At 44.6% G+C, this 25,472-nt stretch overlaps 1 protein-coding gene across 1 annotated transcript in view; it reads right to left on the reverse strand.

The window, feature by feature from the left end:
- The window catches only part of LOC144797931 (extracellular calcium-sensing receptor-like), a 117,212-nt gene extending 98,274 nt beyond the window's left edge, over positions 1-18,938 (reverse strand). Inside the window, exons 1-3 of the mRNA XM_078668733.1 lie at positions 18,784-18,938; positions 11,279-11,570; positions 7,321-8,151 (exon numbers count right to left, since the gene is read on the reverse strand). Of these exons, the coding sequence (XP_078524859.1) occupies positions 7,321-8,151; positions 11,279-11,570; positions 18,784-18,938 (1,278 nt within the window). The remainder of the gene's footprint in view (positions 1-7,320; positions 8,152-11,278; positions 11,571-18,783) is intronic.
- Between the last annotated feature and the right edge of the window lie 6,534 nt (positions 18,939-25,472).

Genomic DNA, 25,472 nt, shown 5'->3' on the forward strand with positions numbered 1-25,472 from the left:
ATCACTGCCACCCTCTGGTTTGCCACTGCCACCCTCTGGATCATCACTGTCACCCTTTGGTTCATCACTGCCACCCTCTGGTTCGTCACAGCACCCTCTGGTTCATCACTGCCACCCTCTGGTTCATCACTGCCACCCTCTAGTTCACCACTGCCACCCTCTGGTTCATCACTGTCACCCTCTGGTTCATCACTGCCACCCTCTGGTTCACCACTGCCACCCTCTAGTTCTTCACTGTCACCCTCTGGCTCATCACTGCCACCCTCTGGTTCATCACAACACCCTCTGGTTCTCCACTGCCTCCCTCTGGCTCATCACTGCCACCCTCTGGTTCATCACTGCCACCCTCTGGTTCATTACTGCCACCCTCTGGTTCGCCACTGCCACCCTCTGGATCATCACTGCCACCCTCTTTTTCATCACTGCCACCCTCTGGTTTGCCACTGCCACCCTCTGGATAATCACTGTCACCCTCTGGTTCATCACTGCCACCCTCTGGTTCGTCACAGCACCCTCTGGTTCACCAGTGCCACCCTCTGGTTCATCACTGCCACCCTCTGGTTCATCACTGCCACCCTCTGGTTCACGACTGCCACCCTCTGGTTGATCATCGCCATCCTCTGGTTCATCATAGCACCCTCTGGTTCACCACTGCCACCCTATGGTTCATCACTGCCACCCTCTGGTTCATCACAGCTCCCTCTGGTTCACCACTTCCACCCTCTGGTTCATCACTGCCACCCTCTGGTTCATCACAGCACCCTCTGGTTCACCACTGCCACCCTCTGGTTCATCACTGCCACCCTCTAGTTCATCACTGCCACCCTCTGGTTCACCACTGCCACCCTCTGGATCATCACTGTCACCCTCTGGTTCATCACTGCCGCCCTCTGGTTCACCACTGCCACCCTCTGGTTCATCACTGCCACCCTCTGGTTCACCACTGCCACCCTCTGGTTCATCACTGTCACCCTCTGGTTCACCACTGCCACCCTCTGGTTCATGACTGCCACCCTCTGGTTCATCACAGCACCCTCTGGTTCACCCCTGCCACCCTCTGGTTCATCACAGCACCCTCTGGTTCACCACTGCCACCCTCTGGGTCACCCCTGCCACCATCTGGTTCATCACAGCACCCTCTGGGTCACCACTGTCACCCTCTGGTTCACCACTGTCACCCTCTGGTTCATGACCACCACCTTCAGGTTCATCACTGCCACCCTCTGGTTCACCACTGCCACCTTCTGGTTCACACCTGCCACCCTCTGGTTCATCACTGCCACCCTCTGGTTCATCATTGCCACCCTCTGGTTCATCACTGCCACCCTCTGGTTCACCACTGCCACCCTCTGGTTCATCACTGCCACCCTCTGGTTCACCACTGCCACCATCTGGTTCATCACTGCCACCCTCTGGTTCATCACTGCCACCCTCTGGTTCACCACTGCCACACTCTGGTTCATCACTGCCACCCTCTGGTTCACCACTGCCACCCTCTGGTTCATCACTGTCACCCTCTGGTTCACCACTGCCACCATCTGGTTCATCACTGCCACCCTCTGGTTCATCACTGCCACCCTCTGGTTCACCACTGCCACACTCTGGTTCATCACTGCCACCCTCTGGTTCACCACTGCCACCCTCTGGTTCATCACTGTCACCCTCTGGTTCATCACTGCCACCCTCTGGTTCATCACTGTCACCCTCTTGTTCACCACTGCCACCCTCTGGATCACCACTGCCACCCTCTGGTTCATCTCTGTCACCCTCTGGTTCATCACTGCCACCCTCTGGTTCATCACTGCCACCCTCTGGTTCATCACAGCACCCACTGGTTCACCACTGCCACCCGCTGGTTCATCACTGCCACCCTCTGGTTCATCACAGCACCCTCTGGTTCACAACTGCACCTTCTGGTTCATCACAGCACCCTCTGCTTCACCACTGTAGATTATGGGGAGAAAGCACACCTGCCCAACCTCAACCGTGGGCTGGTTAATGTGTTACTGAATTTGAGCTTCAAGTCCTGCACTTGCTTCCTTATCTGTAAGTGCTTCCTGTTGTGGTTCAATTTTTGTGACAGCCTGGAGCATTGTGCCATATTTGTAACTATTCTCTGACCCTGCTTTGAGGGTCAGAGCAGGGTCAGAGAATAGTTGCAAGTAGGCAACAACTCTGAAGGCGCCGCTCAGGAAGCACTTACAGGGTTACAGCAGGTGCCCAAGTTGAAGTTAATTTCTTTGTAACCATTTTGTGAATGGTTACAAAGAAATTAGCTTCAACTTGGGCACCTGCTGTAACCCTGTAAGTGCTTCATGTACTTCAGTTTTTGAAAATCCGTCCTGAACGTGATTTCGCAGATTTTTTTGCAATTTCGCAAGATTTGCGGACCGCGAAATTGCAGAAAATTCGCACAATTCCGCGAACTGAATGGATTTTACGCCCATGCTTAAAAAAGTGCACTTGCAAACAAGGCTGCACATGCGTAGAGAGTAGAACTGATGCAGTAAAAAAAAACTGAAAGTTTTACATACTGTCATAGAAATATAGCTCTAAAAATTGCCCCCGTAATTTGCCCCCCCGGGACCTAATAAACAAAACGGACTTCTAGTATTTTTTCACCTTTTCCACCGGGTACAAGTACTGCATGAGTACCCTGACATTTTTTATTTTATTTAAAATAAAAATTGAGCCTAAAGATCCATGTACCATCCCCTGACCAAGACTATAGGGTCAGAATGTTTCTACCCTGCCCCCTTGCCTTATTTCTCAACTTTGTTTTAATGTTTTCTTGTGACTCTGCTCTCGCGACAAACAAGATGGCTGCCAACATTTCCTGTTTTGGAGTATTGACAACCAATCAGCATGCAGCTCTTGCTCGTAATTGTATGTATTTCCATACGCGTATGCCGCGATTTTCCTTTAAAAACATAAAAATAAAAAATAGAGCCTAAACATCCATGTATGACCCCCTGAGCAAGCCTAGAGGGTCGGAATGTTTGTAGCCTTCCCCCTTCCCTTATTTCTCAACTTTGCTTTACTGTTTTCTTGTGACTCAGTTCTAGCGAGGCACAAGATGGCCGCCAACATTTCCTGGTTTCGAGTGTTGACAGACAGTTCACAGCCAATCAGCATGCAGCTCGTGCTCGTAATTGAACAGATTTCCGTACGCGTGCTGAACTCCTTCTCTAGATATCGCTATGATTTTACTTGCAATTTTCTCAGAAACGACTGTACGGATTTACACCATTTAACAAAAAGCACAATCTGCGAACGGAACTCTGCCTCTCTGCCAAATTTTGTTTAATTCCGTTCAGCCCTTCGGGCTGTAGCCCTGGCTAAAGGTCCCTAGGGAAAATTGCATGGGGAAAACATGTTTTGGGCGCCCCCTTTTTTCTCGGCCCCCGCTTGATGAATCACCCCCAAACTTTCAGGGAAGGAACGAAACCAAACAGGCCATTTTCTTGGAGAAATTCATGAAGATTCGTCCACCAGCACCAAAGTTATTCCACATAGAATGTTGGGAATTTCCTATGGAAACTAGGTCCTAACTATAACTACCTACTGGCAACCGCCAGTAGGCAATATATATATATATATATATATATATATATATATATATATATATATATATATATATATATATATATATATATATAAAATTTGGCGTTAGCAACTTGCTGTGGTTTGCTGTGGCACGCTGGGATGGCACTCCTGGAAGCATCATGGGGGTCGTGAACTCATGGAGACTCCCTGATCACCTCGCACTACGGAGGCAACAGAGTCACGCTGACACACAGACAGTCCATACTTTTAATGGAGGAAAGTCGCTACTTTACCGGCTTCCCCGTCTCTGAGGCCAAAGGAACTGTGAGCTTAGGAACGCGGGACAGGACACCGGTGAGAAGCCCAGAACAGGTACACCAGCCCCTACCTGAATCTATGGCATATCGGCTTTCCAACTGGGATTGTGATGAACAGCCGATAAATGGAGCCAACGACAGCAAGTTAGAAACACTGCATGCTGGGAGATGTGGTCCAGTTTAGGAAACATGATGACTCCATGCCACATTTTCGGGGAATCCCACACTACTTTAGTGATGGACAACACTTAAAGACACTAAAAAGGGACTGAGTGTAACAGTGGCAATTCAAACATCGAGGGTGTCTGATGAAGGAAACCCTCCAAAACGCGTCATGACCTGATGTTTTAAATAAAGAATGACGGTGTAATGAGCCCCGCTGTGCCTCCTGAATCTGATTCTTGCGAAGAGGATTAAAGGTGGAAAAAAATATATATATATTTATATATATATAGACACTTACCTGAGGAAGGGGGGAGGCGAGGAGGCCCCCACTGCAGCCGCCACCGCCAGGAATCATTTCTTGCTGACCACAGCGCCGCTGCCCCGGGACTACACCTCCCGGCAGCCTCAGCGGCGGCGCTGCATTGACACGTCAACAGCGCGCCAGGAGGCGCTTCAAAGCTGCGCTCTGCTCGGCGGAGCGGGGGGAGACACTTACCTGAGGAAGGGGGGAGGCAAGGGGGCCCCCACTGCAGCTGCCACCGCCGAGTCATTTCTTGCTGACCACAGCGCCGCCGCCCCGGGACTACACCTCCCGGCAGCCTCAGCGGCGGCGCTGCATTGACACGTCAACAGCGCGCCAGGAGGCGCTTCAAAGCTGCGCTCTGCTCCGCTTCGCGGGACGCCGGGCGAAGCCCGGGCAAAAGGCGGGCCCTCTGTGGCCCTCGGAGGCCGGAGGAGGACGGGCCGGGCCACCCCACTTGGTTTCATCAAAAGAGGAGGTACAGAGACGTTTCATCCTTCTAATTATTATCGTTTTGAACTGTTTGAACTTGTTACTTTTGTTTCCGGGGTTCTGCTTCCAAACTAATATGTCCATCTGGGAAGAGCTGAATGCCCTGTGTGGCACAAATTATGTCCCAGATGCACCAACCCCCCCTATAGCGGGCAGAGACACTGATCAGATAATCTGTACGCCCCTGGATGTACCTTCATCCCCCGAAACAATCCTCTCTCAAGTGAATACCGATCAAATTTGCTGTAGCCCCTTATTATCCCCCCCAACCCAACCTCATTAGCGTCGGATAAGGCTGGGACTCGAACAAATGATTCTGCATCCCCCCTCCAATCGACCCTACTAGCCCAAATCGAGCGATTGCTAAACGCTGCTTTATCACAGCTGGTTGCAAAAATCAATGAGTTGGGGGACAGGTTGATCAGGATTGAAAAAATTGTAACAAGGACCTATCCACCAACTAAAAATACTATTACATCCATATGCTCTACTGTCACTAACATCCATGAAAAGCCGATGAACTATGCTCCCAGGAAAGTTCAAACTTCTGACTCCCCCATTACAACACGCATTCCAAGTGGCCGCAATGCTACTTTTAATCCCGGACATGCCCCTCACAGAGTTCCTAGGATTTCTCGAGAAAGAAGGCATCGAATTGATCTACCCCCGAAGCTGCCCCATATGTCACCGTTCTCTCTGGGGTCACTGCACTCAGTCCAGGCAAACGTGAATTACACCAGGACCTGCTGAATAAAGCCATCTTCTGGCTCAAAAACAATAGACCGTTACCACCTGCCCTAGATGGCGGGATCCTGAGCGTCAGGAGGGTGGGGTGGCTAGGTTTGCTGCCCAAGGATATTCCGTGGGACTTGATACTAATTAAATTTAAACACAGGAACATTGCCACTTATTTACGATCTACCCAGCCCACAGTTGGAGACGGTCCCATCTGTATCTGGGACCTGTATGATTTTTACCCTGGCCCCCGAGCACCGAATCATAATACCCGGTGAAAAAGGGGATTCTCTGTATCTTGGGTTATTACTTTGAATAGTCGATTTGTTAAATTATTTTAGTTTGTTTTAAATAGTTAGTTTTCTTTTAATCTTGTAATGAACTGTTGAGTTATTTTTGCATGTATGTCTTTCTTTCTGTTGCTTTTAAGGTTTTAAATTCAAAAACCGAATAAAGCTTATTTGATATATATATATTTATATTTATATGTATACAACTATTCACAATATAGAATTCATGCATATTGTAATTCTCAGATTCATCAAATTTAAAGTGTTACCTTATGATGTTTATCATGGGATGGGAAGCACATGGTAAACCCCCCTTATATAGAAATTTGCAGATAGTTCACAATGTTCACTGTGTAAATTCCCTTTCTACTGCATTTAGCAGAGGTCACAATGTAAAGGCACTTCAAATTTTTTTTGCCCAACAGTTTCGTAAAGGCCTATTGGATTTAACATTTGTATTTCACACTAAATAATTCAAACCCACTGCATTTGCCATCACTTTTCATAATAAACAGATCACATCAATGGCAACTTGTATAAGGCATCCCAATAAATCAATATGGCCTATACTCTTGATCATTGGCTTGCCTCTATATTCAACACAGGCCTACCATTTTGAGCATAATCTTTGCAATACAAGCACTCTTTTTCAGAAGAGGTACACAACTTCTGACAGTCTAATTCAGTAGGGAGGAAGGTCAAAATGTGGGCAAATCCAAACCCCTTCTCACAGTAATGCTTCTTGAAGCTTTTTTTCTGTTGATGATATATGGTCTGGTGACAGCTGAACTTAAAAGGTAGATCTAAAAATGATTTTTAAATTGCCATGTTGCTGGGGAATACAAGCAACCAAAACTAAAAAAGCATCAATATGTTTTGGCCATTATAAAAACCTTGCATGGCAGCTGAATGGCTGTTTCCTTCTCACTCTGTGGGTGGCCCAACCAGATGCTCTCAGAATGTGACAGTAGGGAAAGTTGTGTGATATATGAATGGAAACTTCAATTTCACACAGTAAGAGACTTCTTGACAGTACAGCAGATAGGATACTGTCAATACCTTGCAGCTATTCCATCTGCAGGATTACAAGTGTCATACACTATAATGCACTTGTAACATGGCAGTGAGAAACCTCCCACATGTGTGACTGAGTATCCTATCCACCAAAAGAGAAATAATTCCCTATGATGTTCCCAAAACTTGTGAAGTATTCATAATTAGAAAAATATTGACTACAGACTAAAATTCCCTTTTTTTGCAAGAAACTCTTAATGATAAACTCAACTTTTATAGGATGTCGCCATTTTATATCATAATTTAATGACACTATCCTTCATGTAGAACATTAAAAAAAAATGTGCGTGTAGTTTGGTAAGGCAAATGTTATAATCTTCCACTCCCCTACTTACTTTTTTCAACAATTTGTTTACAGGTAAATCCAGCAAATGTGCCTAAATGAGAATTGCAACTGTACCTGCCATGGTTTGAATGTCAAGATATCTGCACACATCTCATTGAGGACCGAGTGTTCCCTGTTGCTGCATGAATTCAGATTGTGTAAGGCCCAGGCAGTAGCATACACTGCAGTGTAGGTATTGTACTGCGCTCTAAAATTTGTTACATCATTGTAGTCGATATGAAGCTTGTCTAGATTCTCATTTCCAGTGCAAACAGTAGATGAGTTTTTCCATAGGCTAGTGGACTCTTTTGCATTTACCCACTTGCACCCAAAAGCCTCTTCCCAGAACTTCATTAGAAATATGTCATCTGTGGATCTTGAAGGATGGACGCTGTTAAGATGCTCTGCAAAGCCAGGTATTTCTCCACTATAGGTTGCAAACCCAATGGTGCCTGTGAGGATCTGTGAGTACTTCTCCACTAATAAGACTTTTGATGTAGACCATCCCTCGCTGGCAATCCAGACCTTCCCTGTTATATTGTGCTTCATAATCTCATCCAGTAAAGGAATCACTCCAGCATCACTGGAGAAGATGACAATGGCATTTGCTTTTGAGCTTTTAATCACCTGGATAATATGCAATGCATTCCTGTCAGCACGGCTTAGAATAATGTTCTCAGAGAAGGCAATGCAAGCCCTGGCATTGGCCAACTCTAGCTTCAACACATTGGCACCCTGTTGGCCATAGTCATTGTCTTCAATGAGGAGGCCTACCCAAGTCCAGCCAAAGTGCACCAGCAGTTGGGTGAGGCCATGAGACTGGAAGTTATCATTGGGGATAGTGCGGAAAAAGGATGGGAACTGGTTTCTATCAGTCAAGAGAGGGCTTGATGAAACATAGCTGATCTGTAAAGAAGCACATTGTATAATGGATGAAATCCTCTCTTTACAGAAATGTGTTCATAAAAACATTTGTTTCACTCAAGTAATGTGATGTATGAATAGAAAGAATCAAACAACCAGCATGACAACATGTTGTAGGATTGATTGGTACTAATTTTGATCACTCACTCATTGTGTCGGCCTCAATCCTACGTATGTTCTGAGAGTAGCACATTGTGGATAAAGATTATCTGATGAATGGTGATCTGTTTGGTAAACTTGAAACCTGCCTATCTCAACTCAAAAGGAAGAAATTGATAGAGAAATTGAGACTGGAATAAGATAAAATGTACCCTATCAACATCTAATTAAGATCACTTGCATCTCTTACTGCACACGTTGGAGTAAATCCGCTGTTTGAGCTGACCTTCTCCTGCTGAAGACCTAAATCAGTAGCACACATTTAGCCAACAAAGAGTCATGTTTTAATGATAAGCTGGGTGCCTTTTTTTGATCTGATTTTACTTGGAAATTTGTCTGAAGTCAGGAGCACTTTACCCAAAAAGGTTCCCCTCCTTGTGTGCTATTTCAAAAGAATAGGTTACTAACTAGACCTTTGCTAATGAGTCCGGAAAATATCTCACACTTCTTAGTATGTCTAAAAGTGAGCCAACTATGAGCTCAGTTTCTATGCTCTGTTTCCCAAACAAAGGAGTATTGACCTGTTTGAGGCATCCCAATTGACTGGGAAGATAAAGTGTTCATCAGTACACACAATATAGGTCTTTGGCAATAGTTATGTTCCTGCCAGCCACAAGTGGGCCAGAAAAGTTTCATGAATGAGATAGTGGATATTTTGTGAGCTCCACATCATTATGGAAACATTTCTGGTACCACAAGAGATCAGTTGTAGTGTCAGATGCCAGCTACAATAGCTACTGCAGAGAACATTTTTAGAATCACAGTTTGAACCGGTTTTATGCCACTTATTCTGCAATTTACAAGGACACCAATTAAATCAGGTGGGCATGGCTGCTTGAATGGTATTCCCCGTTCAATCCTTACTGTCAATTTTTAACTTTAAAGTTTAAAATGATGGTGTGTAGTTATAAAATTAATACAGGGATAATATTGAATTCAGGGTTAGTAGTGCACACCTTTTTAAATGCAGCATTGAAGGAAACTGATTTTAGATGAGACAGAAGAACTGGAGGTTAGGCAGACCAGACATTTCTGGGTCTATTAATCCGGGATTTGCTTTTTCTTTTCTAGAAAGCTACTGTCCATCCATAATGTAATTGCATCTAGGTGAGTGACACGTTCTGAGGTAATGGTCAGTATGGTCAAAACAAGAAACAATTACCATTAGAAGGGCACACTTAAAGAATACATGTGTGTGCTTAGGGGTGGAAATCTTCCATTTCTGATGATAGGTACCACTACTACAGAATGCAAAGGCTTATATGTAAATAGGGTACAAGACTATACCATAAAATGTTTAAAATGTTACAGCTCAGTACTCAATCCTAATTTAGGCATTGGCACATATATATGTAGTTCTAAAATGTGTTTTAATCATATTAGTGTATACCTGTGTATCTGTGCCCTGAATATGTTACCGATATACTAGGTATGGGACTCATTAAGGGTATTAAAGTGACAGATGTGAATTGGGGTGGGTTCTGATGAAACAGTGACTTTCTGCCTGAATGAATTGAATAATCACAATCGGGAATCCATAAATAAGCTAGAAACCTTGTGGGACACATTTATGAAGATTGCGGTTCAGGGCAGTGTGGCATGGCACCTTGTCGTGCTGCAAATTGTGACTGAGAAAGGGCAGGAATGTACCATACCTATCCAACACAGTACATTCCTGTCGTTCTCTTTGCACTGGCATTATATTGGCAGCCTAGCGCCAATGCCGGCACCCTTGCATCGGAGGCTTTTCCCTCTTTTTATGTGTGCTTCAGAATGGAGCACACATAGAAAGAGGAAAAAACAAGGAGATATAAAGATGTTTCTCCTTGTTACTCCTCACCTGGGAAGGCATAACATTATTATGCATTCCCAGGTTTATAAGTCCTTGTAAATCTGGGATTGCGTAAAAAAATATGAGCATTGCTCTGGAACACCCACCGCAGTGCCCATGGATTGCCTCCCCTGCTTAGTATAAAGCAATGTCTTGATTTGCACTGCATTGCCTTACTCCAGCTGTAGGAAGCCATTCAAAGAAATGCAAAGGGGCTTTGTGTGGCTTCATAAATCTGACTTAGAGGATTGTGTCACCACTTTACTTGGTGCAAATATGAACTAAGCCTCTCATAAATATGCCCCTTAATCTATAGGTCTCGCTGCCACCTGTTCCTCGGGTCACCACTTCAATACAGCTTACTAAGGACACCCGTCTAATGCTGGGACAGGAAATAGGCCCAGGCCCCGAAATGAAAGTAGCCCCCTTTAATGAGATAAGCTAAAAAAGTGGCCATTATTTGAAATTAGGCAGTTCTAAATTTGCTAAATAGCGCTCCATAAGTGATAAGTGCAAGGTATGGGAGACAGCATGGGTTTGTGCTTCCTGCAGACAATATTTGCATTACTATCTGGGAAGTCAACAGGCACAACTGGTCCAGCAGACCATAAACAAGTCATAAAAATGTCATCACACTGCCATGTCGAACAAGCTCATCAGCCACTGTCTGATCGCCCATAATACAGTCTGACCTTGAAGGACACTCTCTGTAGTCCTGAACTTTTCATCTGCAAATAAGTGATTTCAGGTTCCTTAGTCTAATTAGTTTAATAGACGCAAAGCAAGGCTACGTACCCCATAATGCATCAGAATATCACACAAAAGTCCAGGAGTGTAAACAGTGTCCATAAAGACATGCTGGAGGTGGTCATTCCATCTTCTTCCAATCACTACAACTTTCTGATTTAAATAACCAGCTGAAAAAGCAGAGTTTCAATGATACTACAGAGGTGAGATGTCAGGGATATTTCTCAAGTAACAGCTGCAGGTTTCCAAAGGTAGGTGGAACCACATGTGGTACATTTCATTGAGCAAACTTTGTTCGAATCCCACTCTTATTCTGTTAGGCAAGTACAATTACAGTAGATGGCTGTAATTTGGTGGTTTATGGAATCTTACCTGTGGAAATCGATACAAGCCGAGCACCCGTGCCATGACAATTGAAGACGATGACCCAGCATCGCCAATGATGCCCACAAGTGGCAGGTTCTGCTGGCAGCGGAAGTTTGGTGCCGGGTGCTTTTTTCCAGCCAGCATCCACAAGGTCCCCTCGAGGGACCGCTGCCTCATCCTGCAGGAGTCATAGATCTGGACACCCAGGCTGACATTGGGCAAGAAGAAGGGGTTCCTATTGATCTCCTCAACAGCGAATATCACAGCCTGGATCGCCTGGTAATTCTCTGTGCGGAAGCTGGAGAATAAACAGAGAATACCATGAAGGAACTTTATGTATCATGGATACAGTACAAAAGAAGTCTTCCAGTGATCAGTCACCAAACACCAGCCAGCAAACGACCTCCTGGCCAGGATCAATGGATGACCTTGTCAGCCATGCCCAGTTTTGTAAAACAACAGGACTATTTCGAATGTAACTCCTTTACAGATTGTCAGAGAATTAGAAGATTTTATGTCCATTCTTGCTTAGTCGATTTTCATATGGCTGTGTGTGGTTATAAGTTCTACATTTCATCATAGAGCAGCACTTGACACCAAAGTCATTTATGCTCAAGATGAACCTGAGTTTGAAACTATAAGCTGTCCTCCTCAACAGAGGCTGACTCACTAAGCAATAAGGGCCTTCGCTTTGTGCTTGTCGCCAACGATGAGATGTAGAGCTCACATCCACGACCAGCCCATGCACACCATGAAAACCTGGAACCGGATCAGGTGCACTTTTTGTGATATTACAAGTAAGTTTTGAAGATTTACAAAAAACCAAGTTACACTGACCTTGTGATGTGCCCTTCTCCCTGGGCTTGAGGAAGGTCACCCCTATCTCTATCAGAAGCTGGTGGAAACTCCTCAAGGCCATGTGCTGCTCAGTTGCATATTTACCACTCCCTGCTACTGCAAACTGGAATTCTGAACAGCTCTGCCAGTGATCCTCATCCAATACATGTTTCACCCTGCTCTGGTGATACCTTGCACTAGGAACCTGAATATTTCGATGTTTCATTATGGGTTCCCTCTCTGGAGACCTCTGTCCTGCAGTGTATCAGTGCTTTCTTCTGGCGTCCCAGGATCTGACAGACAGACTTCAATGACTTCAAAATCAGGCAGCCAAGACATTTGTGAGCTTAACTGAAGTTCTTCCCACGTTAAACTGCATTTGAAACACTGATTTACCAGTGAATGCTAGAACTGAATCTAATAGGGACTATTTCGCATTGTATAGCCTATGCAATATTTGTCAATACATTGTTATTACCACATCTTTCATAACATTTTATTCTGTAAAACATTTAATACCAAACTATAAATCCTAAAATATGTATATAACTTTAGTTTAATTTCTTTGGAAAACTAAGTTGAATATATTTTACATTTTCCTGGAAGAAAAGTAGGCCGAAAAAGCCGGCTTCACACTACACTTCAACTGGAAACCTACGGTCAGCATCTTGACATCTAATGATTCAGCGCTCCTCACCCTGCAGAAACCCACAGCTGCTTGTTGGGAGGGATTGTCCTAAACTATGGAATACTGCCATTCCCAACCGAGAGCCGAGCCAAGCCACCTCCACACCTGGAATCCACCCAAGACAGCCTTACAAGAAACTGTTTGTTGTAACTCTTCTGCCCTGATCCACAACATTAAAATGCAGGAGAGTGGTGTTCACGTCTCCCTGCTGGACTCTTGTTTCCCATGTGTGCTGGGATCGCAATTTAGTCTTGTTTGCTTCGGTTCTCTGAACTTACTGTAAAATGGCGTTCAGCACCTTACAAAATGTCCAGCCTGTCAAAGCTAGGCTCAGGCCTTTAGGCACCTGTGCATTAGTGCATGTATGGAGTCTGGCTGGCTGTCCCTGACATTGTGAGTGTCTTTCAGACTGACCATTGCTCAGCCTTTCATTATAATTTAGAAAAGAAATGGGGTGCAGCTCTGATGAGAGTTCTGGAGGCGTGTTGCAGTGCAAAAAGTGATAGTTCCACAATACCATCTAAAGTTCTAAGGAATGCAACCAGCTTTGTAATATACCTCTGGAACGCTGGGATTTAGTGGAAAGGGCAATATGGGCAAAATAATACACTAACATTTTAGAGATTAAATAACGTTTCATGCATATGAAATTCTTGGCTGATATAAACTTTATGAAAACAACAAGAGAGGGAGGGAATTTGTATGAGGCATACCCTTAATCCCCCAAGCAATGTATACAAAACCAACAGAAGAATGTGCCTCTTTTAAGCATATGAGTAGAGTGAAGAATCTGAATAGATTCTTAATAAAGCCCTCACCCACCAACCTGGTTGGTGACATGCTCAATCATTGGGCCCCACCAGGAGAGGCCAAGTGCCACCCTGGTGTGCTTCAACACCAGAATTACTGCGGATCTGTTTGTTTTGTGTGTTCAGTGGAAGTGAAAGTGAGTTAAAAATGTCTAGATTGTGTCACAATACAAATGTTATTAACAGCCAATCAGACATGCATGAAAACAGAGTGTGGGATATAATAACTAAACAAATTGTTCAGCAATTTTTACTGGTGTTTGGTCAACATGTTAAATATTAAAACTAACATTGTTTTAATCGACCTCGTGTTGAGAGGAGCCAAGCTCACTGAGATCTCATATTGAGAGAAATTGAGTTTATTCAAAATAGAGTTGTGGGTTGACAGACATAGACAAACAAACGAAAAGAAGAAGAAAACAACCAGTAATTAGGAGCTGTATTCATCAGTTTGTCATAAATGGACGCACAGACACTGGTACTCATTGTGATGCACTTGAACCGTAACACTAGCCAGACGTGCTGCTGTGAGGAAACAAGTGCGCTCAGTTAAAACGTGATGGAACAAACGTACAAAAGGGGGTGTTAGTAAAAAGAGGGGGTGTTAGTAAGACGTGCTGCTGATATAAACATTGCCAGAAAACAGATGTCGCATGTCAAAAGAAACAAAATGCATCTTACAAAATGGTTAAGCAATAACAACTTGTTCACTGTGTTTTAAATGTTGCAGGAAAAACAACTTCTACTAAATATAGAAATTATTTATAAACTATTTTGCTCTTTATTTGTGTCTCATTTAATTTATTGATGATTTCAGACCAAGAAAATAACATTTAGCTAAACTGATACGTTTTTATATAGAGCCTAATGTTACACAACAGTTTTTGCAAGCACTTCCAGCCTCAGGCAATATACCAAAGGGTGCCGGGAAATAAAACAGGTTGCTCAGAATCTCACACCAGAAGAAGCAGTTTTTTGTTATTAAACTGTTTGTCTCTGTATTTGATTTACGAAATGAGACAGCTTTCTCAGCAAAAGGACAGGTAGGTGAAAGAAGAGAAGAAAGGGCTAATAGAGGAAACGAGGAGGAAAGAAAGCAGTGTCGTTGAAGATAAGAATGATAATGATAAGCATGAAAGGTGATACATGAGAAACAAGAGGTCAAAGGGTAAGTAAAAGAGCATCGGAGCTGAAGTGAATAAAGGTGAAATATAAAGGAGATCGAATAAAGGAGGAAAGAGGCACAGACGGCGAGAAAAAATGCTGACGAGTTTATAAAGGAAAAGATGTAAAGAAAGAGCTGGGAATAGGAGCAACAGATTAAATAGAAAAGAAAATGAAAAAAGATAGGGCCAACAAATAATGGAAAAACAGATAGATGGAGACAGAAAGGGGTGAAGAGATGTTGAGGAGAAAGAAAGAGAGCGGCAAGGTTCAGTCTAGAAAAAGAAAGGGAGGAACACATCAGAATTGCAGAGAGAAAAAGAATAAGCATTTGCAATGCAATAGGTTTTGCATTTACGAGAGATTGAACTATTGGCATTGTAAATGATAGTGCCTTTTATTTATGTGTTCATTTTTATAACATAAATAAAAGACATAGGGCCCGATGTAGGATAGGAAGCCAAATTGCTAAACTCTAACTCACTGACAGGGATGACTGGAGCAGGTTTTAGAAAGCGGCTAACCATATGCGTTATGGTTTTATCAGAAAGGTTATAGCTTGAATGAAAAAACACCTTACATTGCTGTCCCTGGCAGTATTTCAAGATGCACTGTTGTGCGTTGGCGGGCACTCTTAAATCACCTCGCAGAGGGAGAGCAGGCTGGCTGTGGAGGTGAGGGGGGGGGGGTGGGGGCAAGGGGGCGGTGCCTTTGTTTGTCTTGTCACACCCTGTCACGGGTTGTTTGAAACAACACTGCGTGGAGGACCGGGAAGACAGAAAGAGCACACGCAGGGCAAGAGAAAATACAAAAACGTGACTAAGTTGGCATCCGAGGTCACAGGCTACGAACTCTATCTGTCATGATGAAAATACTGAGTCGCTTTTACATTCCCACACACACGGCATGTCTGCCTTCACACAAGGCACTGCCTCCCCTAGTTAAAGGCATGGGTAATTATGTTAAACGTGGCTCGTTATTTTAAAAAGGCGGCGAGGGCCTTTAAGCGCGCTGCATTAGTCCAGCAGCTGGCATTATTCTGCTGTGACCTCCGGCGACAGACCTGGCCGCCAGGACGTGTCTCTGGCAGACGGAGCCGTGAATCACCGGAAACCAGGGCTGCCTGGGGGCGGGCGGGTGACACGAAGCAGCTCTGGGGGCTCTTCCGCAGGGGGTGCGGGGGCACAGCAGGCATTACAGGTACTTAGTAGCCCCATCCTTTCACTCCGCGCGCATGTGCTTCCTGTCTCGGAGACACAGTGGAACATGTAAAACCATCGCCCACAGCGACAAACTCACTCAAAACAAGTAGGACAGCCCCAGCTTTCTTGCTGCAAGGTGCAGAGAGGCCGTTGTGTGGTCTGCACGGTCTTAAAGTGTCACGTGCGTTGCTACCAGGGCGTGCAGCCTGGACCAACATGTTCATGTGTGTTCTACCACTGATGATCAGCACCTCTTCCAGCAGGTTTAGCTGCTGAGTTCACAGGAGCCTGAGAGGGAGCCCCGCCGCGCAGATCTTCGGGGGGATCCCACGTGTGACTTGCCGCGGGCGCCCTGGGAGATCACACACCGGATGCTCGGGTCAGGTGAGCGGAGCCACCACCCACGGACCTGGGAGGGGGGGGGGGGGTCAACCCTCCTGCACGGCTCCCTCGCCCCCGCGCCAGCACACACCGTGAAGGATCCCGGCTGATCCTCCGCGGAGAGGGATCCACGCGCCTGCAGAGCCAATCTACAGACCCACCTGCCTGCGGCTTCACGAGACGCACCTTGAAGGCGCACAGGAGGGGCCACAACTCATTTAAAAACACTTTCATACATTGAGCGGTGCGGAAAAACACAAAACACCCCCGGTACACAAACTAAAACCACAGGTTCTCCTAGATAATGAATGCAGATATATAAATACTGTTTTTGTTGTTGTTTTTTTTGGGGAGGGGGGGGTGCCAGCCTACTATCTGCTTTACTTACAGCCATAGCGTGGTCGGAGCAGGGAGGCGCGCAGCTCCTCATGCTGCATCCTGTGTCTGCGCTGATGCTTCTGCCCAAACTTCAACAGCTGCTCCCGCAACCAGTGACCGAGCCGGGCTCTGCTCCGAGGTCCTCTCGGGGCCTCCGCCGAGCTCTGCCCCCGCCTGTTGCGCTCTGAGCCGCGCTGCTCCCGGAGCTCTGCTGAGCCTGCGGCGTGTATGAGTGCGCGTGTGAGCACCCTCCTCCTCTCAGCCAGCGACACACGGGCACATCCCATGGCGCCTCACTCACGGCCCCGTTATTCAGGTTAGCACAGCACAGCGACACCTGCTGGCAGTCGTGGGCACTGCAGCTCGAGGGTGGACGGCCGCGCCTCCGGTGGGTCTGCCCTTGGCTGCGGGACGGGCTATTTATTTTTTTTTATTTATTTTATGCGTTTTTATATACCCGAAGGTGTTAGAGCGCTTCACAATAGGAACCGAAATGATACATAAGGAGAAAATTACAAGTGAGCATGTTACAAAAGCAAACGTTACTTTACACGAGGCAATAGTGACAATTGTGCATGTATCAGAGGCAAACAAAATACAAGAGGTAGCAAACGATACATTGCACGTGGAAAAGTGACCCGGGGGTTCTCGTCCAATGTCTGGGACAGACTGACTGTAAGAACTTTGGGTAATTCTGTAAAACAGCTGCACTCTATCTGCAAAGATATGAAGCCTATAACCCAAGAATGTAGAAACTCCGGGATGGGGACTGGCCTCGTTTTTGTGGGGAAATAATAAAAGACCTACTTGCAAGAGAAAAACAAGTCAGGTCCCGGGCCGCGCTGTGATTGACTGACGTCACGGGGGTGTCCCGGGCCGGCAGCCAATCACAGCGCGGCCCGGGAATGACGTCACGGGGGTGTCCCGGGCCGGCAGCCAATCGCAGCGCGGCCCGGGACAAAGGGGCGGGGCTTAAAAAAAGCACCAGAAACGCCCCCGAATCGCGTTTTCGAGAGAAAGCGCGATTGACAGCCTCTGCCTCCCAATGGCTAGCCTCCATTTATGGAGCTAGCCAATGATAGGCAGAGGCGGGTCATCACCCCAGATAGGAATCAAGAGGTTTTGCTAGCGCATGCGTACTTCGTACGCATGGCTAAGGCAAAACCTAAAAAGGGAAGATAAAGATGTGAAAGAAAGGGGGAACGGAGGATATCGGAACTGGTGGGAACACATAAGGGAGAAATGGAGAAGACAGGAAACAAAAAGTGAAGGTTGAATATAGAAAGAAGAATACAAATGTGAAAGGGAGCATATGATATTGAGGGAAAAAAGGAGATGAAAAAACGCTAAATTAGAGAGGGAGGGGTAGGTGACCTTGAGCAGAAATAAGGACGTCAGAGAGAACGTTTGGAAAGAGAAGAAGAGAGAGAGAAGGACGAACTAAGACAATGTATACATGTGAAAGAGGAAGGAGTAATGAAATATAGAGAGGGCAGGTATATTAGTGGATTGGGAAGGAGACATGTAGGAAGCGTAGGAAGTGTATAATAATAATCCATATTTGTATAGCTCAAACATATCACCCCTTAACGTTTCAGATTGGGAGATTAAGTGGCTATTGCCCAGTGTCACATGATGCTGAGATGAGCTGCCGCTGGCGATTGAGCCGAGATTCCCGCATTCTGGAGTCAGCCATTCTGCCCACTGCGCCACACCTCTGCCTTAGAGGAGCACAAGCATGGACAGTTAAAGAGAGAGAAAAGATGAAAAGGAAAAGATAGCAAAGAAAAGGAAGCACAGGGAAAAAGGAAAAAGAAAAAATGATAACTAACAGAGGAAGGGAGATGCAGTGTGAGAGGGAATAAGGAGTAGAGCGTGAAATGGGCGAAGGTGATGAGTGAAGGGAGAGAGGGATTGAGATATGGAGAAGAGACAAAGGAGGAACTCGGAGACCTGTGGTCAGGGGCCTGGCGGTCATTAGTGCAGCTGGTAGAAGGTGCTCAAAGATGGCGTAAAAAAGGGGGAACACGATACAGGATTGCATTTCAGTACCTCTGGCAGGTGATTGGTGCAGGTGTCACAGTGAAGTTGGCTTGCTGGAATTCCACGTCATCATGAAGGGGGAAGATCCCACCTAGAATAAGGTCTCCATCTCTGGAGAGACCAGTCACCTCATTGATGGGAAGTCGACATGCCCGGTCCATCATCTGGGCAAAGTACACTGGCAGAACAAAGTGTATCAAGACAAAGAGAGAGATCTTAGAGAGGGACCGCTCCATGGGCCTTCCTGTAGTCATGCACTCCTCGGTCCAGGTGGCCACAATGACCTCAGCCCAGAACTGGTGCAGCCATTATAAGAGCGAAAAGTTGTACTAAGCAGAGATAAATCAAGGGTGGACACCAGAGTTCCTTCCCTTTGAAGAATTACTACTGGTGCTGATCCTGTGGTTGGGTAATTAGATAAATATTACTGCAAATATCTGCAGCAGATCTGTGGGTTTCTATTGGTCTACTCACTTCGAGAAGTCATTAGCCTAAGGATGATTAAAGGCTGGCCACTATAGCTATCACACGAGTATGGAAAGGGCAAGCTCAATGTCCCTGGCAGTGCTCTGCCAACACTGTACATACCTATGCAATATATTATGGTAGGACAAACCATGCACATAAGTGTTTCTAACTAGCCCTGTCAACTACATTTCAAAAAGCAGGGACAGTGGATGTACAGATGTTATATGAACATCAGACTTGCTGTTTAAAGTGTGAGGAGGAGCAGAACTCCAGCCTGGGCTCTCCCCTCCTGCAAGCAGAGTGCCTTCACTCTGTCAGCTGGGGACATAGGACCAGGTGTGGGTCAGCCAGCGAGTAATGTAGAAAGCCTCAGGTTTTATATACTTAGCCTGGCCTTTGGGTATGTGCGGGAGGGGTGAGATGAGAGGAGAAGAGTTGTTCACTTTAAGTGCATAATTGCAGAATATCTTAATTTCTTTCCTTGCTATTATAAGAACTTCACCTGGGAAAACGCTCTGTGACTAGGATACAGACTTTAGAGACTTGTTTTCATCTAACATGCCCCCCCCACTCTACGTGATGTTGTGCACTGTGCAGGATGTAACACACATGAGCAGTTTACGAGCCTGCTTCGATATTTTACTTCTGTGTTTTAAAAGCTGGTCACCACTGACCCTGTTTGCTCACTCATGCCCAACTGCAATGTCTCACTATTCAATACAATCTGTCTTCTAAAACAACAATGTCCTATCAGTATGATCCAATACATAGTCTAGGTCCTGAATATGTAGTTCCATCGATAAAATGCCGTAAAGATTTAGAGGACTCATTTACGAGGGTTTGGCGTTGGGCATCAGTGCAAGGAATCTTGCACTGATGCCAAGCACCAAAAGTAAAGTGTAGGAATGTGCGGTATCTATGAGATATGCTGCATTCCTGCTCTTTTCCCCTGCGCTGGCGCACAATGGGCTGCCATGCGCCAACGCAGGCCAACGCGCCAAAGTGGAAGGGTGTCTGCGTTTTAGGGATGAGTGTTTTTGTGCACAAAAGAAACACTTTCCTGCACAAAAACAATCTCAAGAGGTGTTTTTCTCATTCTAATTGTGCTTCAGAATGCAGCACACATAGACGGAGGAAAAAACGAGAGGCAATAAGGATATTTCTTCTCATTGTGCCTTCCTAATGTTAGAATCTGAAGCATTCCCAGGTTTAGGATGCCTCATAAATCTGGGAATGCTTCAGATTTCATGGGTGTTGCATGGGAATACCCAGAACAGCCTGTGAAAAGATCCTTTCCTGAAAGAGGCACATATTTACAAGGTCTTAAAAAATCACGCAAAGTGCCTTTGTGTGGCCTTGTAAATATGCTGTGGCAGATGGTGCCACCGGAGCATCACAAAAGTGACGTTACCACATTACAAAAGTGTTGCTAGCGGCCTTGTAAATGAGGCCATGAGTTGCTAATAGCATTTCAACTGTATTTAGACATAGGAATGGGTACAGGACCAGAAGGGATACTGTCTGTGCCCAAAATGCGAGTGAAAATTGAAGGGTGCTGCCTAAAATATGTACACTGAAGTTTCCCAGCTTTATTTCATGCCATCTAGGCATTTCACACAGTAACAGCAAGCACCTAAAACAAGCCTAGGCTATTGGATTTCCAGTGCTAGTTAGCAGCAGCAGAAAAATTACCATCTCAATCATTCCGTTCTTCCCTTAAGACTATTTTCCTCTGCAATTTCTCTGATAAACTATTATAGAATTTTCTCTGAACATTTTCAATAATATTCCATCTGCATCCTCTCTTTCCTCATCAGTACCCTTGTAAGAAGAGGGACAGTCCACTTCGAAGAGATAATACCATTTCTTGTGGGGATGAGCCTTTAAAGTCACTAAGGTAACCTGCTATTGCACAGAACAGACACTATGTAAGGCATGTATGCTGTACCAAAACAGTTTTAAAGTTAAAATGCAAAACATAATTGACTCTCTAACTGAAGTAGAAAAAGAGGGCAGGATCTAATTTACAAAATGGTATCAAATTGAGATAAAGCTAATGAGGGATATCAGAGGTAGGAGTTTTAAGTAGGACTAGCACCAAAAAGCACTAGGTGCCAATGATAGTCTCTGGTTTTGGTAGATTGGTGCATAGTCTCAATTTCAGCTGACTGGAATGGAACCCAGAAGAATGCACAAATTAGGTTTATCCCAGTCCAAGATTTTAGGTTTTGGTTTAGTCTTTTAAGTGCCAATCAAACTCAGGAGTATGTTTGTAAAGCCCCCAAGGACCTTTGGAAAGGCACTTATAGAATGTTGGGATGGAATAGTCCCTGCCCTAGGTGCCCTACTGTATTTATGTCTGGATCCCTAATAATGATTTTATTGTCATAGTGGTGGAGCGCTACCGCCTTTACAAGGAGTTAAGCAGCACGAGGGTGGTGGTGGCAGCATATCATGCAGTCATCATTAGGAGTGAACAGGTTCTTTTTGAACTGTGTCTCTGGAGGTCTACAAGGGCACTCACTTGTTAAATGTTTGCTACATCCTTGATCTTAGTGATAAAATCTCTACTGTCTCTTAAGTAGGACGGAAGTTTCTCCACAAAGGGACGCAGGAAATGGTCTATATATTTGGATGTATTTTCCAATAATGATCCCATGGAGGAAACAATGGGTCTCCCTGGGGGTTCTACTGCATTTTTGTGCAACTTTGGGAGCGCCCCCCAAGGATGTAGACTGGAAAGAAGGGTATCTGCTGATCTCATTAGATGTGTGTAGCTTATATACATCAATTAGACATGCAGATGGTATTCAAGCATGTCATCAATTCTTGAAGGGTCGTTCTATCTCTTTCTTGGACCACACTGAAATGTTGCTTCAAATGATGTTGTTCTGTCTGGAAAATAATTTTTTTGTTTTTAATGACAGCTACTTCAGGCAACGACAGGGGACCGCCATGGGAACTTGTTTTGCTCCCAGCTTTGCCAATCTCTTCATGGCCGGCTGGGAGCAACAAGTTGCACGTACCCAGGATCTGTATCGCAGCCATGTGATTCTTTGGCTGCGATACATTGATGACCTGTTTATCATCTGGGATGGTCCTTGTACAGTGGCAGAACAGTTCATTCAGAGATTGAATCAAAATTCTCTGAATCTCAGTCTGGAAGGTAAAATTAGTGACAACACGATGGAGTTTTTAGATCTAACTGTCCATGTGGTAAATAAGAAACTTGTCACCAAACTTTTCCGAAAGGAAACTGCTGGTAACACTCTGTTACACGCAGATAGTGGCCACCCGAAATCTTTGATTCGGAGCATACCATTTGGCGAATTCCTGCGGGCCCGGAGGAATTGCAGCTCTGAACAAGACTTTCTAACTGAAGGTAGTTGTATGACTCAACATTTCATCGAGAGGGGCTATGATATCAACATCATCCAGGCAGCATTTAAGAAAGCCGGTTCCCTCAGTCAGGCAGACCTCCTAACTCCCAAAGTAAAACCATTGGACAAGAATGACAACAAGATCAGATTTGTAGCTACCTACCATTCTAAATCCTGGCAAGTACAAAAAAGTCTTAGAAAACATTGGAAAATATTAGGCACAGAACCTACTTTAGATGATGCCTTGAGTAACAATCCTGACATATCTTATCGCAAGGCTGGTTCCTTGAAGGATAAACTGAGTAAGAATGATGTTAGTGCTCGGCAAATCAAAAAACCTGGTATTGAAGGTTTTTTTACCTGCATGGCCTGCAAGGCCTGCAAGTTCAGTACCAATGTTAAAAAGGTTTACTTTCCAGTAGAAAACAAGGAGAGATATATCAGAAAACATCTGTCGTGCCTGTCAGACTTTTGTGTTTATGTTCTGACTTGCCCATGTGCGAAAAAATACGTGGGAAGCACTATGTTCCCCGCCAAGAAACGTATTTTAGAGCACATGAGGGCAATTCAAAACAAGGATCAAACGTCACCCATTGCTAGACATTTTGATGAACTGCACAAGAGTAATCGGAATTTGTTAAAGTTTTTCGTTATCGATCAGATCCCCCCATTAAAGAGAGGAGGGGACAGAATACGGAAACTTCGACAACTGGAGAGTCAGTACATCATTGATTTAGACACTAAGATCCCAGTAGGGCTGAATTCTGAGGAAGAACTGTCCTGGTTTTTGGGTGAATAATTGTAGTGATGTTTCTGTTCTCCTAACTATTGCTTGAGTAATCTGCTATTTGTTTTTTATCTCCTGCTATGTAACTCCAACATTGCTTTTAATCTTCACGTAACCTGAAACAATTTTTCACTGTTTGTTTATTATTTATTGTTAGCTGCTGCAAACTTAGGCCTTAGTAGAGGATGATTCCTTTTATTGTATAAACGTTACTGAGGTGATTTTCTCCTGTTTTGTCTAGGTACCAAAGTTATCGTGATAGAATACTGTGGAGATCTACCGACAGTTGAGACCCAATTTGTTATGAACTTTGATATATCCATGAAGTTGGAGACATTATGATAGAATCGGGCAAAATAGGTTCTTTTCCCACTTGGGATTTGTATATGTCTCATAATTTTGAAGAATAATGCAAAATTTCAAAAATATTTTACAGGTAACTGGCTTAGTATATTTGAGCTGGTCGGACAATTTATGGTGTTTTGACACATCACCCACTGGGGGTGTATAATATTTTCAAAAAGAATTCTTTAATTTTTGATTGTTAAATTCTTATTTATCCACTGGGATACATTTACTACTATGTGACTAGCCATATGTATGAATATATTAATATATTAAGCAATGTATTGTTTTTGCGCATGTATGCGAGGTAATGAGTAATATATTACTCCTGCGCATTATTTTGTTTTTGCCCATATGCAGTAACAGCTGTCTATGCCGTTGGGCATTCATTTATGGTACACAAATTGATTGTTATAATATTATCCATTGGAGTTATTTATACTTTATCATTGGGTATCAACACAATGTGATTTACTATACTTTGCTTCCTTTGGCGGTTTATGTCTCTTGGCGAATGTACTATTTCAGCTGTTGAGGAGATATAGTAATTTTGGTATCTGTTTTTCATGAAAACCCCTTTCTAAGATGGCCGCCGTTTGCAATAAGCATTCACTGTGAAGTCCTACACCTATGTTTTGGTTTTCACTTTGTGTGTGTTTTTGCACTTGTACATACTTTATTTAAAGCACAACCTTAGACATGGGTGGTACCCGTGATCAAGACGAGTCTGTCGTCGAAACGCGTTGGGTTTTTCATCCAGCTCAGTACACCATGCGCATGATGATGGAAAAATAAACCTGTTTCTTTGTATCTGACAATGGAGTGGTAACGTTTCTTTCTGGAGGGGAGTGCGCCAGCAATTTCTTATTGCTTCTGTGATTGGCAAGTACACGAAAAGGGTGACCTCCGACCCTTGGGCGCACCGCTGTTCTGGTGTCCCGGCTACCTCGGAGGAGGTGTGGAACTATATATATATATATATATATATATATATATTACCTACTGGCGGTCGCCAGTAGGTATATATAGTTAGGATTTTTTCTCTATGGGTTTTTTGAAAATTCTATGTCTAATAACTTTGGCGTTTGTGGACGGAATTGGCTGAAATTTTCAGGAAAATGGCACATTTTGTTTCTGAGCAGCCCTTGAAAATTTGGGGGGGGTTCGTCCAGTGGGGGCCGAGAAAAAAGGGGGGTCCCAAAACGTGTTTTTAACATTGAGTTTTCCATAGGGCGGTTGGCCTCACTTTTAGCCCGAACGGCTGAATGGATTTGCACGAAACTTGGCAAAATTGTAGGGACTGGTAGCCCGATGTGCCTTTTGTAGGTCTCAATATATGTGCTCCAGTGGATTTTGAGAAATTAACGTTTAAAAAAAGATATATATCTGTAACAGCGGACCGGGCAGCGCACTGGTTCGCGGACTTTTCGCGCAACGGAGCTTTGTGAAGCGAAGCTGATTGGTTCTCCAGCGTCTGTCAACATTCCAAACAGTCCGTAGCGGCCGCCATCTTGTCTCTCGGTAGGCTCGAGAGACAAGAGGAGGTCAAAACAAAGGGGGAAATAACTATAAGGGGGCATAGTAGATCCTCGCTGACCCCCTAGGTTTGATGTGGAGGTTTTAAAAGGGCCCCGCGGGGCAAAAAAAAATAATAATAATAATAATTGAACGGCTGAATGGATTTGCACGAAACTTGGCAAAATATTAGGGACTGGTAG

The sequence above is a fragment of the Lissotriton helveticus genome, chromosome 12 (genome assembly GCF_964261635.1).
Source record: "Lissotriton helveticus chromosome 12, aLisHel1.1, whole genome shotgun sequence".
NCBI classification, from domain to species: domain Eukaryota; kingdom Metazoa; phylum Chordata; class Amphibia; order Caudata; family Salamandridae; genus Lissotriton; species Lissotriton helveticus.